The sequence below is a fragment of the Heloderma suspectum genome, chromosome 3 (genome assembly GCF_057233095.1).
Source record: "Heloderma suspectum isolate Gila_16-S chromosome 3, 16-S_ref, whole genome shotgun sequence".
In the NCBI taxonomy this organism is placed as follows: Eukaryota; Metazoa; Chordata; class Lepidosauria; order Squamata; family Helodermatidae; genus Heloderma; species Heloderma suspectum.
The window spans coordinates 21,274,335-21,290,048 of NC_139460.1; the positions used below are offsets into that span (position 1 = coordinate 21,274,335).

The 15,714-nt window shown below is 45.0% G+C and overlaps 1 protein-coding gene across 2 annotated transcripts in view; it reads left to right on the top strand.

Annotated features, from left to right (window-relative positions):
• The window catches only part of HEPHL1 (hephaestin like 1), an 87,962-nt gene that overhangs the window by 18,769 nt on the left and 53,479 nt on the right, over nucleotides 1–15,714 (top strand). For both annotated transcript variants that reach the window (XM_084842607.1, XM_084842608.1), the window contains exons 8-10: nucleotides 1,311–1,442; nucleotides 6,216–6,427; nucleotides 9,749–9,899. In XM_084842607.1, coding sequence (XP_084698733.1) covers nucleotides 1,311–1,442; nucleotides 6,216–6,427; nucleotides 9,749–9,899 — 495 coding nt within the window. The remainder of the gene's footprint in view (nucleotides 1–1,310; nucleotides 1,443–6,215; nucleotides 6,428–9,748; nucleotides 9,900–15,714) is intronic.

Consider the following 15,714-nt stretch of genomic DNA (forward strand, 5'->3'; position numbering starts at 1 on the left):
GAAATGGAAAGGCTCAAAGAAACAAATCATGTCGAGAAGGACGGAGCAAAAAGATGAGTCTTTAATCCCTTTTGAAGGTGATGAGTGAGGCAAATGTGAGGGGAGAGGGATTTGCATGAGGAGATTAAAATGTGGGTGGTAGAGGTGGAGACCATGGGTTTAAAATAGAGCTGTGCACACATGACCTCTCAAAATTCTCCAACCTATTTGTGGGAAGAGAAACTGGGGGGACAATTTCACCGAATTTCTCCTAGGGGAGGAGAAAATCTCCAACAGTTTCTCAGAGAGAGGGCTCACTATTGGCAGGGGTTGTAGCACAGGTGCTTTCTTTTTCCTAACGGTTTTTGGTTCTGTAGGTGGCAACAGCATCAACTGTATTGAGGCTTCCACTTTTTTGAGGCAGAACTTGAATTTCTTTTGCTGGTATTTTTGAGCTTATCTAATCACTGTGAGGTGGCCGAGGATGTTGTGTGTTTTCTCTTTCTATTACATATCTTTCCATTGCTCTGCAGCCTCCCAGGCCACCAGCACTTCCTCAAATGAAAAAGCCCCATGGGAGGAATGACCTCATGATGTCTTTCTCACGATGGCTTTAACTGAAGTGCGGGAAACTGAGGAGGCTACAGGCTGCCACAGCGATTATTGTACAATGACAGGCAGCACACTCCTCAGCCACCTCATAAGTAAAGTAAGCACAAGAACCCCAAACCCAATCCACGAGAATTTCTCTGAAATTTCTCCTCTTTTGAATTTTTCGAAAGCCATTTCTTTTCTATCAAAATGAGAACAGTCGAAAAAAATGTAGGAGAAATTTTTGGCAGAGCACTAGTTTAAAAGGAGACAAGCAACTGTTTTTCAGAATGCTGAGTGTGGTTTCACAAAAGAGAGAGCTGCTCTTGATGTGTATGCCTATCCCACATTTGCCTCGGGTAAAAAGGTTTGTGTACCGCTTCCAACTTCTGAGAAACCTGCATCGCCAGAAGTGATACTGGGGCAAAAGAAATGTGTGTGTACAATATGAGAAGCAATGCCTCGTTCAAACCACTTTCAACTCTCCCAAGAACAATTGTCTGTCTTCAGCGTAGGCCTGTGCTCACAATTGCTGTAAACTTGTTAAAAGATAAACAGGTACGGACCTCAACGGTGCCTAGATGGGAGCTTACTAGGAGCCTCATGTACGTTTTTCTGCCATTTCTAAAAATAAAAGCCAAGATATAATAAATAGACTCTCTGATGGGGAAGCAGGGAGAGCCTTTTTTTAAACTTGTCATTTTTTCCCTAAACCACTCAGTTCTCATCCCATTTTCCAGGCCCTGTTATCAAAGCTGAAGCTGGAGATACCATTTTGGTTACTTTTGCCAATAAAGCTGACAAGAACTATAGCATGATGCCCCATGGAGTAGCTTTCAACAAATCATCAGAAGGAGCCCCTTATGCAGATGGTAAGTTGCTAGTGAAATGCTGCACCATTTTAGCTAGCTAGCTATCTGTCTATGGGCATTTCCACACAAGGCCTTTATTGTGCGCTTGTGATTGCTCACTGATGGTAGTTTGCAAGTCCTTTACACATCGTCATCCTTCAGGGCATCTCCCATTCTTTGCAACCATTATTGCAACCTTTTTTTTTCATAATGAGGAAAGCCTGATATTTTCTCTGAATCGCACCATAGAAGCCTCGTGTAAATAGGCAATGCTGCTGTTCCACAGCACCATCTAGTGGTTGTATAATGAAACATAGAACAGCAGCAACAACAAAATCCTGGAAAAAAACATGTATAAAGGAGCTGATCTTAATTCCACAAAGAATCCAGAAGCAGAACCCCCGGTAAAGGTGCGGGATAAAGGCCCCTTGTAGCAATGTCCTATCGTATTTGTATTCCACCCATCCCCCAAAAGGCTCAAATGACATATATAAAATAGGTTCCAAAGAGCTACTTGAATTTTAAACTTTTTTTCCTTTTGAATGGCAAACTCCCGTGCCCTGTCACAAACAGCTTATGAAACTGCCATCAATTTCAGATAGGATGGCTATCTGTCCTACTTTACAGAAGACAATCCTATGTATGAAGAGCTGGCAGAGGACAGTCCACTATTAGAAGGTGTATTCTGGTTAAGACGCTGAACTGCAGACTGGAAGGTCGGCAGGTCAGCAGTTCGAGACCCGAGTGCTGCGTGACGGAGTGAGCTCCCGTCTTCAGTCCCAGCTTCTGCCAACCTAGCAGTTCGAAAGCAAGAAATTGCAAGTAGATAAATAGGTACCGCCTTGGCGGGAAAGGTAACAGTGTTCTGTGCACCTCGGTGTTCAGTCATGCCGGCCACATGACCACGGAAGCGTCTTTGGACAGTGCTGGCTCTTCGGCTTAGAAACAGGGATGAGCACCGCACCCTAGACACGACTAGTTGGGGACACCTTTACCTTTTTTTCTCTCTGATGGGCTGCCATGTCAAAGTCTTGTTTAAAGTCCAAAAGCTTTCAGAAGGGAGAGCAGCAGGAGCCTTGATGTTGCCCATGAAGAGTTACCACCCGGACAGCAGGCATACAGGTGCTTACCTGTATTGTATTTCTATTTAAATTATTATTTTTAATGCAGATTTATACTTATAAATTAGCATATGCAAACATTTTGCAAATTGGTGTCCAGTTTTGTCTTCTTTTTTGGTGATGCATTTCCCCTTTTTGGCAATGCGTAAGTGGCCACCCTAATTTCAAAATATCTTTGCCATGGAGCATGAGGTAAAAAGCTGTTTGAGAAACACGGTTCTGGACTTCCCTTGGGCACACAGAACTAGTTGTGCAGTGTTTCGTATCCAGGCCTTTTAATCCTCAGAACAGCTTTGTAAAGGATGTTACACTGAGAGATAGTGACTGGCCCAAAGTCACAGAGCAAATTTCATGATTGGGCCTCCCTGCTGAAAGCCCAGCACTCTCCACTCCTTACAGCACATTGATAGAAGCAGTATTATTAAGCCATTGCCAGGTGTTCTATAATGAACTTAACATTTTTTCTTTGTCGCGCAAGAGTTTCATCATCATTTTTTGTACGAAGAGCTTTTCTACACGAGGCTGTTAATTGTTGTATGTTATTGTCAAGGGCTCCTTGGAGGCCTCTCTCAGTCTAATCCAGTAGCCAAGTCCAGACACAGACAAAAGGATTCCTTTCAAAGCTATATTCTTCTTTTACAACTTAACAACTCTACCGTTTGCAACTAGATCTGAGCAGCACAGTACCTATGCCCTAAGTTGGAACAGTTGGTCCCTGTTTGAAAGGGAATTACTGGCAGACCCCTGAACTTAAGGAGTAGGGAGAGTCCCTCCCCTTTTCCCTTGGATCCTCTGGGCGCAGCCGTTGCTTGCGCGCCAACCGGGCACTATGCCTCCTTTCTGCGCCCTCCATTTGGCGCCGCTCTCTGCGTCGGCGTCACGCATCCACCAAATCTGCTTCCCACGTTCTGTCACTCCCTGGACTTCTATCTAAGCTAGGAATGCTGGTGGGAGGAATCTCCGTCAGCTGTGGGCCCTGGGAAAGAGGAGCACGCTCCTCTCCCAGGAGCGACTGCTCTTCCTCAGAATCAGAACTACTCTGGGATTCTATGGGCTCAGTGTCCACCCTGACAGTTATGTTTTAAGCGTAGAATTGAGATCCAAGCTCTACACAAAGAGCTTTTCCTTTCTTGCTTTTCTGCTACATAACCTCTAGGTGTCACTGTGCTATAGCAGAATAGCGCAAATACTCAAGTAGTTCTTTCACTTTCAGAAATAATACCCCATTTTCCCCACTTTAAAACAAACCAGGAAAGTGTTCTTAAAAAACAGAAGTGAAACTGGAGGATCATGACATGGTCTACAGAACCCGTAAACACCCGTGAGTAAGGAATCATAAGCACACAATAAATACCCCATTGAGAAAAGCTCTCGGTGATGTAGTTGAGGCCTAGTCCACAACACCCATTTTTACATAATACTGACATGATGAAGCCACTCACGATGCCCTCCCCAGCTCACTTTCACCTGAAATCTTTCTAGATGAGCTGCAATTTCAACACACATGGATGCATTCATTCATTTACCCATTTTAACACTGCTTTTTCTTGGAAAAACTATGCCAAAAGTAGCATACAATTTCTTTTTTAAAAATATTAGCGTGAAGAACAGCCTAAAATCCAGCAGTGAAAAAAAAAGGCACATGGAAAAATTGGTCTGATCCAGCCAAAGTTACACATTTCAGCCCCACTGAGTTCTATCTGAAGACATACTTAGATTATCTCTTATTCTTCTGTCAAGATGTCTTAGAGAAAACATCTTCTGTAGAGTTGTTTTAGAGCATCTCTACACCAGCCTAAAATCCTACATTTAAAACAGGGCTTTCTGCTTCTGTTTTAAATGCAGGATCATGATGGACTCCCTTTACATGCGCTTCCTCCCCCCTTTTCCCCCTCATCCGAGTCTTTTATATGTTTCATTATACAGCCGCTAGATGGCGCTGTGGTCTAGCTCCTCACATTTTGGGTTTTCCTCTTTTCAGGAGGGAACTCAAGCACTGTAATTTGATAGCTCATTATCTCCGATCTTTTAAAAAATAGAATAAAGGTTATTTAGTACGAGAGATGCCCTGGAGATTGACAATGCCATCTAAAGGACCTGCAAACTTCCGTAAGTAACCAATCTCAATAGCAGGATAAAAGCTCCATGTGGAGAAGCTCTCAGTGTTAGTTTTAGGCTTTTAGTGTTAGTAACAGTTTAAATTTGAAGGGTTTAAGAAGAAACTGATTATCTAGAAGAAACTTGGAAGAAACTGATTATCTAGACCCATTTCAGTCGGGCTTCAGGCCTGGGCATGGGACAGAAACGGCCTTGGTTGCCTTGGTGGATGATATGAGGAGGGCTCTGGATAGGGGTGAATGCTCCTTCCTTGTTCTCCTCGACCTCTCAGCGGCTTTTGATACTGTTGACCATGGTATCCTCCTGGACCGCCTGGAGGGGTTGGGCATTGGAGACACTGTATTGTGGTGGTTCCGGTCCTTCCTCTCCAGCAGGTACCAGAGGGTAGCACTGGGAGAGGAGGTTTCGGACCTGTGGCCACTCACTTGTGGGGTGCCACAGGGTTCCATCCTCTCCCCGATGCTATTTAACATCTATGTGAAGCCGCTGGGGGCTATCATCAGGAGGTTTGGGGTGCAGTGTCATCAATATGCGGATGACACGCAGCTCTACCTCTCATTCAAATCTTCACCAAGGTTGGCTGTAGAATCCCTGTCCAAATGTCTGGAGACGGTGAGTGGCTGGATGGGGAGGAATAAGCTGAAGCTGAACCCTGACAAGACCGAGGTACTTTTGGTGGGAGACAAGAGGAGGCTGGGGGATGTTGACCTGGTGTTGAATGGGGTACGGCTACCCTTGAAAGACCAGGTCCGCAGCCTGGGGGTCATTTTGGACTCCCAGCTGTCCATGGAGGCTCAGGTGTCAGCTGTGAGCCGGACAGCGCTGTATCAACTCCATCTGATATGGCGGCTGCGCCCCTTCCTTCCCGACCATCTGCTCCCATCGGTAGTACATGCCCTGGTCTCCTCTCGTTTAGACTACTGTAATGCACTCTACGTGGGGTTACCCTTGAAGACGGTTCGGAAGCTGCAGCTGGTACAGAACGCGGTGGCTCGCCTGATTAAAGGCAGCCGCCAGCGAGATCACATCACTCCAGTGCTGAAGGAGTTGCACTGGTTACCAGTTGTTTTCTGGGCCAAATTCAAGGTGTTGGTTTTGACCTTTAAAACCCTATATGGTTCCGGCCCAGCCTATCTTAAGGAGCGCCTCCAGCAACACCAGACAGGCCGCTTAACAAGATCAGCCTCGGATGGCCTTCTCTCTGTCCCATTGGCCAGGACAGCTAGACTGGTGGGGACGAGGGAGAGGGCCTTTTCTGTGGTGGCCCCCACTCTGTGGAACTCCCTCCCTAGGGAACTCCGTCATGCCCCCTCTTTAATGAGCTTCCGTCGTGCATTAAAAACGTGGTTGTTCAGGCAGGCATTTGGGGTGGGTTAGGGTATTTAAAAAAAAAAATTATGGTAGAATTTTATTGTTTTAAATTGTTTTATGGTATGTTGTACATCACCCAGAGTGGCTGGGTGACCAGCCAGATGGGCAATTAATAAATTTAATAATAAATAAAATAAAATAAATAAATTTGAAGGGTGCTTTTTTACTTCCCTTTTGTTTTAAGGGCAACAGAAGCTGGGAGCTCATGTTCAACCTGGTGACACCTTTAAGTACAAATGGAGAGTTCCTGAAAGTGTTGGTCCAACAGACAGTGATCCACCATGCCTCACCTACCTATATTATTCAGCAACTGATCCAGTGATGGACACCCAAACTGGTCTCGTGGGGCCTCTGATAATCTGTAAAAAGAATACTCTGGAACCTGATGGGACACAGGTACAAATCCTGATGGATCCATGCATGCTGAATGAATGAGAGCATAGGGATGGCGGAGAAATCCGCCACGGACTCCAGTGAGGCCGGATTCTTTAGAATCTGGCCCCCCGAAGTCTGTTGCAGAAGAGACTGCTCCCCCCCGCCACCCCGCGAAGTCTGGTAGGGATGGAACCTACCTGGTGCCAGCCAGTCCGGGTCCATCCGCTACCATCCGCAGCCATCCACTGCCAGGCTGCGGATGCAAATGGCATCCGGCGTAGCCTATCATGGCCAAAGGCTACACTGGACGCCATTTGTGTGGCAGTGGCCAGAAGGCCAGCTGCAGACAGGCCCGGCCAGCAGCTCCGCGGACTCGCCATGGAGTGGAGCTGGGCGGGAAGCATTCTGGGGGGAGGGACAGATCGCTTCGCCCCTCCAGTGGATGCCCCGGACTGGACGGGTGAGTGGGGTTCGTACACCCCTATGAGAGCATATGCTCAATCAAAGGGTTGGATATTATACAAATCTAGTTCTGAACTGAATCATAATGATTGGGCCCACCAAAAATGTAAGGATGTAAGAATTGCATGGTTGGATTGGAACGAGCCTGACCAAGCTCTACTTTATTATTTAGGGTTATTTATTTATCCTTCTTTTATACTGCTTAGGGCACAATCCTATAGCCGCTAGACAGCATCTAGATGGCCATAGGGTTTTTTGGCTCCCAGAAATCCAACTCCGTGCTTGGAAGAGCAGTGTGGAGTGGCTGAAAAGGGGGCGTTCCTGGGGGCAGAGAGGGGACTGCAGAAGCACCATTACAATGCTTCCTATGAGCTGTCCTGCCTCTCCCCACCCCCTGCTCCGAGGCGCCGCAGTTAGACAGCCGAAATCAGCCATCTAGCGGCAAATGCAGGGCAGCCAGAGCACGGAGGAGGAGATCCCCTCTGTGCTTCACCCACCCTGCACTGGATAGTCATCTACCTCCGAGTTTGGAGGCGGACAACTACCCCCATAGGATTGTGCCCTTAATATCCTAAGAGCATGGTCAAGGAACCACAATATAAGCTTGGTGCAGGCTGTCTGGAACAAAGTGGTGGAGCAGGTAGTCAGAGAGAAAGAAGAAGAGGTGTGGAGGAGAGGACCATGGGAGGTGTCTGTGAGCTTTTCTACACAGGGCTGTTAATCCGCTGTATCTACTTTTCGGTTTTGACGCAGAATTGAAAAGCCAGATTCCAGCTGAACATCAGGAAAACCTTTGTGACTGTTAGAGATATACGACAATGGAACCAATTACCTAGGGAGGTGGTGGGCTCTCCCACACTGGAGGCATTCAAGCTGAAGCTGGACAGCCACCTGTCAGGGATGCTTTGACTTGGATTCCTGCACTGAGCTGGGGGTTGGACTCAATGGTCTTATAGGCCCCTTCCAACCCTACTATTCTATGAATCTATTATTCTGTGAATCACTAAGTCATTCACAATACGTATATAATACGGTATAAAACCAATGTAAAAACCATTTAAGAACAATATAAAGAAATAAATAATTAAAAACATTACAACAAGACAATAATAAAATGGAGCAATATCATAATCCATTACAATTCAGAGAAAGGCTGTATAAATGAATACGTATAAATAAATATGTCCTCAAGAGGACCTTTAAATGCCTCTTGAACAATATGTAGAAGGGTGTTCCAGATGGTGGGTGCCACTACCATGATGAAGGCCCACTTGTGTGCTGTTACCTGGCGACACTCTATTGGTCAGAGAATGACGAATAAGGCCTCCCCAGAAGATCTCAGGAGTCAACTGGGTGTATATGGGAGACACTGACTGAAGACTGAGGGGGGATATGATAGCGCTCTTCAAGTACTTGAAAGGTTTTCACAGAGAAGAAACGTCTCAGTGGTTGGGGCATAGACTTGAATTACTGTGATGTTGAATGGTTTGCCTTGGATTTGTACTGAGATCATTCTATGGTTTTTGAGATTGTACCCCAGTACTGCTTTTCCTACCCTTTTATTGACTATGAGTGCTACTCCATTTCTTCTAAGGGATTCTTGCCCACAATAGTAGATATAATGGTCACCTGAATTAAATTTGCCCATGCTTGTCCATTTTAGTTCACTGATTCCCAAGATGTCAATGTTTAATCTTACCATCTCATGTTTGACCACCTCCAGCTTACCTTGATTCATTGATCTTACATTCCAGGTTCCTAAATAATATTGTTCTTTACAGCATTGGATTTTCTTTTCACCACCAGACACATCCACAGCTGAGTGTCCTTTCGGGTTTGGCCCAGCCACTTCACTCTTTCTGGCGCTACTTGGAAATTCCCTCTGCTCTTCCCCAGTAGTATATTGGACACCTTCCGATCTGAGGGGCTCATCTTCTGGCGTCATCTCTTTTAACCTTGTGATACGTTCCATGGGGTTTTCTTGGCAAGAATACCGGAGTGGGCTGCCATTTCCTTCTCCAGTGGACCACATTTTGTCAGAACTCCCCACCATGACCTGTCCATCTTGGGTGGCCCTGCAGGGCATAGCTTATGGCTTCACTGAGTTATGCAAGCCCTTTCGCCACAACAAGGCAGTGATCCATGAAGGGGAATCCATGATAGGCGCATACTCCCAATTTTGTTTTTCAGTATAAAAATATGACATATAACGTGGTTTATGTATCATCTATAGCACAGCATAATGAAAGAAATTATGCTTTAAGGATCCGTAAGCACCAGAGTAAAATGAAGGTTCCAAATCTGACCACAGTGAGGATATGTTCCAGTGAGGGCTACCGTCACTTTTCTTTAGCGCTGGATGGGAGAGATTCTGAAGCTAGTATAACGGCAATCTTCCAGTCTTCTGCTTTACAGCACAGGATCCATTTCTAGAGGAAGCTCAAAGTTTTAGCACTAAAACCATTCCCTCTATTTCTGATGTTCAAGCTGTGAGTGCCATTGCTTATGTAGTCGCCAAAATAGCACCACCCGTTCATAAGGGGAAGGACTCGCCAGACATGGGCTTACAGAAGTAGGGGAAACTCTTTGGAGGGAAATCTGAAGAGAGAAAAAGCTCCAAAAGAACCCAGTGAGGACTGAGCATGCTCAGCGGGTATGAAATGCTGACTGACACTTTTGTGTGTGTTTGTGGGGTGGAGGGGGAATGAGGGGGAATGGAATGGCCAGAATCCTGAATAGCAGGCAGCAGCCTGCATTACAACACCACCTGGGTTATTTTATTGACAGAAGATTTTAGCGCAATGATTTGTGATCTCCTGTTTAAAGTACAAGCTGGAAATGTTTTAGTTTTAATTCATGTTGTTTATGTTTTGACTACAGAAAGGTGTAGACAAAGAATTCTATCTGCTCTTTACAGTCTTCGATGAGAATCTAAGTTTCTATCTTGACACAAACATAGATGCATTTGCTGGCGACCCCTCAAAGGTTAACAAGGAAGACAAAGATTTCCAAGAATCCAACAAAATGCATGGTATGAAGTGGGGCAGGGGGGAAGGATCCTTGGATGTTATACTGCAGAGGTCAATAAAGAGGAATTAGGGCAGAATTAGGTGCTATAAGAGAGAAAAAAGATTAAGGTGGGATAGGAACACAAGAAAAGCCATGTTGGATCAAACCAAGGGCCATCTAGTCCAGCATCCTGTTCATACAGTGGCCAAGTAAATGCCCATGGGAAGCGTACAAGTAGGACAATACACCCTCCCACTCATGTTGGGAGTACAATACACCCTCCCACTCATGTTCCCCAGCAACTAGTGTATGCAGGCATACAGCTTCTGAAATCTGAGGTAGTGTATAACAATCGTGGCTAGTAACCATTGATAGCCTTATCCTCCATGAATTTGTCCAATCCCCTTTTAAAGCCATCCAAATGGTCACCATCACTACATCTTCTGGTAGAGAATTCCATAGTGGAACTATGTGCTGTGTGATGATGGGCTGCTGAAGAGCAGTGTGCCCGATGACAGAGAGGGGAAAGGGAAGATCTCTCCTCCCCTTATACAAATCTATGGTGCAACTACCCATAGAATATTCTCCACAGTTTTGGTCACTGCACCTAAAAAAGGACATTGTGGAGTGAGAAAAAAATACAGAAAAGGACAACTAAAATTATCAAGGGGCTGGAGCAACTGGGATTGTTATGACAAAAAGTTACTACAGCTGGGATTGTTAAGCTTAGGAAAAAAAACAAGTAAGGGGAGACATGAAAGAGGTGTACAAAATTATGCATGGTGTAGAGAAATTGTATAGGGAGACATTTTTCTCCCTCTCTCATAATACTAGAACCTGCGGTCCCCCCATGAAGCTGATTGGTATGGTATTCAGGACAGATAAAAGGAGGTACTTCTTCACACAGTGCGTAGTTAAACTACGGAATTCACTTCCACAAGAAGTAGTGATGGCTACCAATTTGGATGGCTTCAAAAGGGGATTGGATACATTCATGGAGGAGAAGGCTGTCAGTGGCTGCTAGTCTTGATGGCTCTATGCTACCTCTATTATCAGAAGTCTGTGTATCCCAGTTGCTAGGGTACATGGGCAGGAGGGTGCTATTGTGCTCATGTCCTGCTTTTGGGTTTCCTATGGGCACCTTGTTGGCCACTGTGTGAACAGAATGCTAGACTAGATGGACCCTTGGTTTGATCCAGCATGGCTTATCTTCTCAATTCCGGCATCCCATTGCCACTGGAACGCCACCCCTGGAGAAGCGGAAGGGGACGTCCCTTCCTTCCCTCTCCTTGCTTAATGTAGCTTGCTCCCAGAATGTTGCTGCTACTCTAGCCTATTAAGTGGGTAATTAAGTTCTGGGGTAATTGGTGCATGGATGAAGGGAGGGTTGGGTGAGTGTTGATTCAATCTGAATTGAGACTGGATTGAAAATAAGCAGGTATTTCCTAGTTTTGCAGGGAAGTAGCTTCGCTTATCTCCGAGCCAATATAAGGTGAGCCAAGGGGCTTCTTCTCATGGAGCTTTTATCTTGCTATTGAGATTGCTCACTCACGGAAGTTTGTGGGCCCTTTAGATGATGCCGTTAACCTCCAGGGCATCTCCTGCCATGGCCCTTATTCCATTGTTAAAAAGATTGGAGATAATGAGCTATTAAATTACCACGCTTGTGTTCCACTTGAGTTCCCTCCATGAAAAAGGAAAAACTGCAAGAAGAGGAGCTAGACCAATGAAACATATGGAAGACTCTGATAAGGGGGAGAAGGAGGGGGAAGGGGGAGGGGGGAAAGGAAGCACGTGTAAAGGGAGTCCGTTGTGATCCTGCATTTAAAATGGAAGCAGAAAGCCCCATTTTAAATTCGGGATTTTAGACTGGTGTAGAGATGCACAAGGAGTCAACTCACAAGTAAACTCATAGTTGTATATTTATTTGGATTTGATCATGTCAACATTTTAAAAGGGCAAATAGGCAGGTGCATGTGGACAGTGTCTACATGAGACAAAAAAAGGAGTGTGCAAGGCTGTGGACTGGGTGCCACTACTTCTAGGTGGATCTGCAGGTGGCTAGAGAACCATACTGAAAGTGTGCTTGTCAATGGTTCTTCATCAAACTGGAGGAGGTATTGAGTGAAGTGCCACAGGGCTCAGTCCTGGGCCTTGTGCTCTTCAACATTTTTATGAAGGACTAGGAAGAAGAGGTAGGGGAATGCTTATCAGATTTGCAGAAGACAAAAAATTGGGTGGGATAGCTAATACCTTCAAAGACAGAAACAAAATTCAAAACTATCTGGATAGGTTAGAAAACTGGGCAGAAAATAACAGAATGGAATTTAACAGAGACAAGTGCAAAGGTCTTCATTTAGGAAAGACAAATCAAATGCACAAGTATAAGATGGGGGATACCAGATTTGCCAGTAGTAAGTGTGAAAAGGATCTTGGGGTTGTAGTCAATCATAAGCTGAAAATGAGTCAGCAGTGTGATGTGGCTGCAAAATACTCAAATGCAATTTTAGGTTGCATCGATAGAAGTATATTTCTAAATCATGGGGAGTAATATTTCCATTCTACTTGGCACTGGTCAGACCTCACCTCGAATACTTTATCCAGTTCTAGACACCACACTTTAAGAAGGATTCAGACAAATACAGACAAGTTCAGAGAAGGGCAACAAAGATGATAAGGGGACTAGAAGCTAAGTCCTGCGAGGAAAGATGGAAAGAACTGGGTATGTTTAGCCTTGAGAAGAGAACACTGAGTAGGGATATGATAGCACTTTTCAAGTACCTAAAAGATTGTCATGCAGAAGAGGGACACAACCTGTTCTCTGTTATCCAAGACTTTGGGTAGATTTTGGCTGAACACTGGGAATAGCTCCCTAATGGTCAGAGCAGTCAGACAATGGAACCAATTGCCTATGGAGGTGGTGAGCTCTCCGTTGCTGGAGATATTCAGGCAGCAAGTGGACAGCCATCTCTCAGGGATGCCTTAAACTGGATTGCTGCACTGAACATGGAGTTGGACTCAATGGCCTAAATGGCCTCTTCCAGTTCTATGATTGTACAAGTAAATGACCTTGTTCACATGTAACAACAACCCATGGCGTAATTAAGCCCTGGGTTGTTGACTTAACCCATAATATGGTCACCAGATGATCGAGCACATCATGGGTTGTTTTTCCAGTTCATGGGGTTTTTTGTTCCACCCCCTTACTGGCTCCCAGCCTGTATCCCAAGAGTGTTTGCAACACCAAAGAGCCACATCCATAGCCTTACGAAGAAACAACCCACCATTCTGGGTACGGGTGTAACAACAGCCCATGGCTTGAACAACCCACAGTTGACAACCCAACAACAAGCCATGGGTACTCTTCAAGGGTTCTTCAAGGTTAACAACCCACAGTTAACCCATAGGCCCTGGATTTGGACATAATGACAATCCTCGATTCAACAACAAGATCTCTTCATGACCATCCCAAAGTGCAGGACACAGAATAATGGGCTCAAATTACAGGAAGCCAGATTCTGGCTGAACATAAGGAAAAACGTCCTGACAGCTAGAGCAATACAACAATGGAACTGATTACCTGGGGAGGTGGTGGGCTCTCCCACATTGCAGGTATTCAAGATAAGAATATAAGAAGAGTCATGCTGGATCAGACCAAGGGTCCATCTAGTCCAGCATTCTGTTCACACAGTGGCCAACCAGCTATCGACCAGGAAACTACAAGCAGGACATGAGTGCAACAGCACCTTCCTCACCCCATTCTCCTGCCCATGTTCCCCAGCAACTGGTGTACATAGGCATACCGCCCCTGGTACTGGAGGTAGCACACAGCCCTCAAGCCTAGTAGCCATTGATAGACTTCTCCTCCCCTTTAAAGCCATCCAAGTTGGTGGCTATCACTACATCCTGTGGTAGAGAATTCCATAGTTTAACTATGTGCTGTGTGGACAGCTCAATCTTCATTGAGCTGTCCACCACAACCCCAAGATCTCTTTCCTGGTCGGTCACTGCTAGCTTAGATCCCATCAAGCTATACTCGAAGTTGGAATTTTTTGCCCCAGTGTGCATCACTTTACACTTGGTTACATTGAACTTCATTTGCCATTTAGATGCCCATTCTCCCAGTTTGGAGAGATCCTTTTGGCGCTCTTCACAACCCCTTTTTGTTTTAACCACCCTAATAATGTGGTGTCATCAGCAAAATTGGCCATTTCACTGCTCGCTTCTAATTCCAGATCATTTATGAACAGGTTGAAAAGCATTGGTCCTAATACAGATCCCTGATGGACGCCACTATTTACTTCCCTACATTGGGAGAATTTACCATGTATTCCTACTCTCTGCTTTCTGTTCTTTAACCAGTTACTGATCCATAAGAGGACCTGCCCTCTTATTCCATGACTGCTAAGTTTGTTTAGGAGTCTTTGGTGAGGGTCTTGTCAAAAGCCTCTTGGAAATCCAAGTAAACAATGTCTACTGGATCACCCCTGTTTACTGACACTCTCAAAAAGAACTGTAAAAGGTTGGTGAGACAGGACTTACCTTTGCAGAAGCTGTGTTGATTCTTTTTCAGCCGGGCTTGTCCTTCTATATGCTTTCTAATTTTATCTTTAATAATGCCTTCAACCAATTTACCCAGAACAGATGTTAGCTAACTGTCCTGTAATTTCCCAGATCCCCCCAGGATCCCTTTTTGAAAATTGGTGTTACATTGGCCATCTTCCAGTCCTCTAGTATAGAGGCTGATCTTAGGGACATGTTGCATATTTTGGTTAGAAGATCAGCAATTTTATATTTGAGTTCTTTGAGAACTCTAGGATGGATACCATCTGGGCCTGGTGATTTATTTGCTTTCAATTTATCAATAAGGTTGAGAACTCCCTCTTATGTCACCACCATTTGCCTCAGTTCCTCAGACTCCCTTGCTGAAAACATCAGTTCAGGCACAGGTATCAGTCCTATATCTTCTGCAGTGAAGACGGATTAAAAGAATTCATTCAGCTTCTCGGCAGTCTCCTTGTCCTCCTTCAGTACTCCTTTAACTCCGCTGTCATCCAGTGGTCCAACTGCCTCCCTAGCTAGTTTTCTGCTTCTGATATATTTAAAGAATTCTTTATTGTTGGCCTTGATTTTGCTGGCAATATGCTCTTCAAAATGCTTTTTTGCATCTCTTATTGTCTGCTTGCATTGCCTTTAAGCAAGCTTGTGCTCCCTTTTGTTTTCCTCGCTTTGACTAGACTTCCATTTTCTGAAGGAAGCTCTCTTTTCTCTAATTGAAGTCACCGATTATTGTAACACTTCCTTGTTTGGAGGCCTCCCTGATTTCGTTTTCCATCTCAAGGTCACTCTGAGCATTCTGGTCTGGGGGACGATAGCATGTTCCTAACACTAAATTAGTTTTGGAGCCTGGTATTGTCACCCACAGTGCGTCTGTGGAAGAGCCATCCCCTTTTACATGTTCTAGTCTGCTTGACACTATGCCCTCTTTGACGTACAGGGCAACACCTCCCCCAGTACACCCTTCCCTGTCCTTCCTATAGCATTTATAGCCAGAGATTACCATTTCCCACTGATTCTCCACCATTTTCTTGTAATTTCTTGTAATGCCTGCTGTATCCAGATTTTCCTTTAAAATCAAGCACTCCAATTCTCCCATTTTGGCTTGGATGCTTCTAGTATTTGCATAAAAACACCTATACATGGCATCCCTCCCCAGATGCCTCTGGCGTGTGCATCTTATGCTATGGGACGTTGGCCCCTTTGATTGGCTATTATCTGACATGTACTCCTGGCCTATTTCCTCCCCTTCTACATCTGTGCAATCAAAAACATTTTCA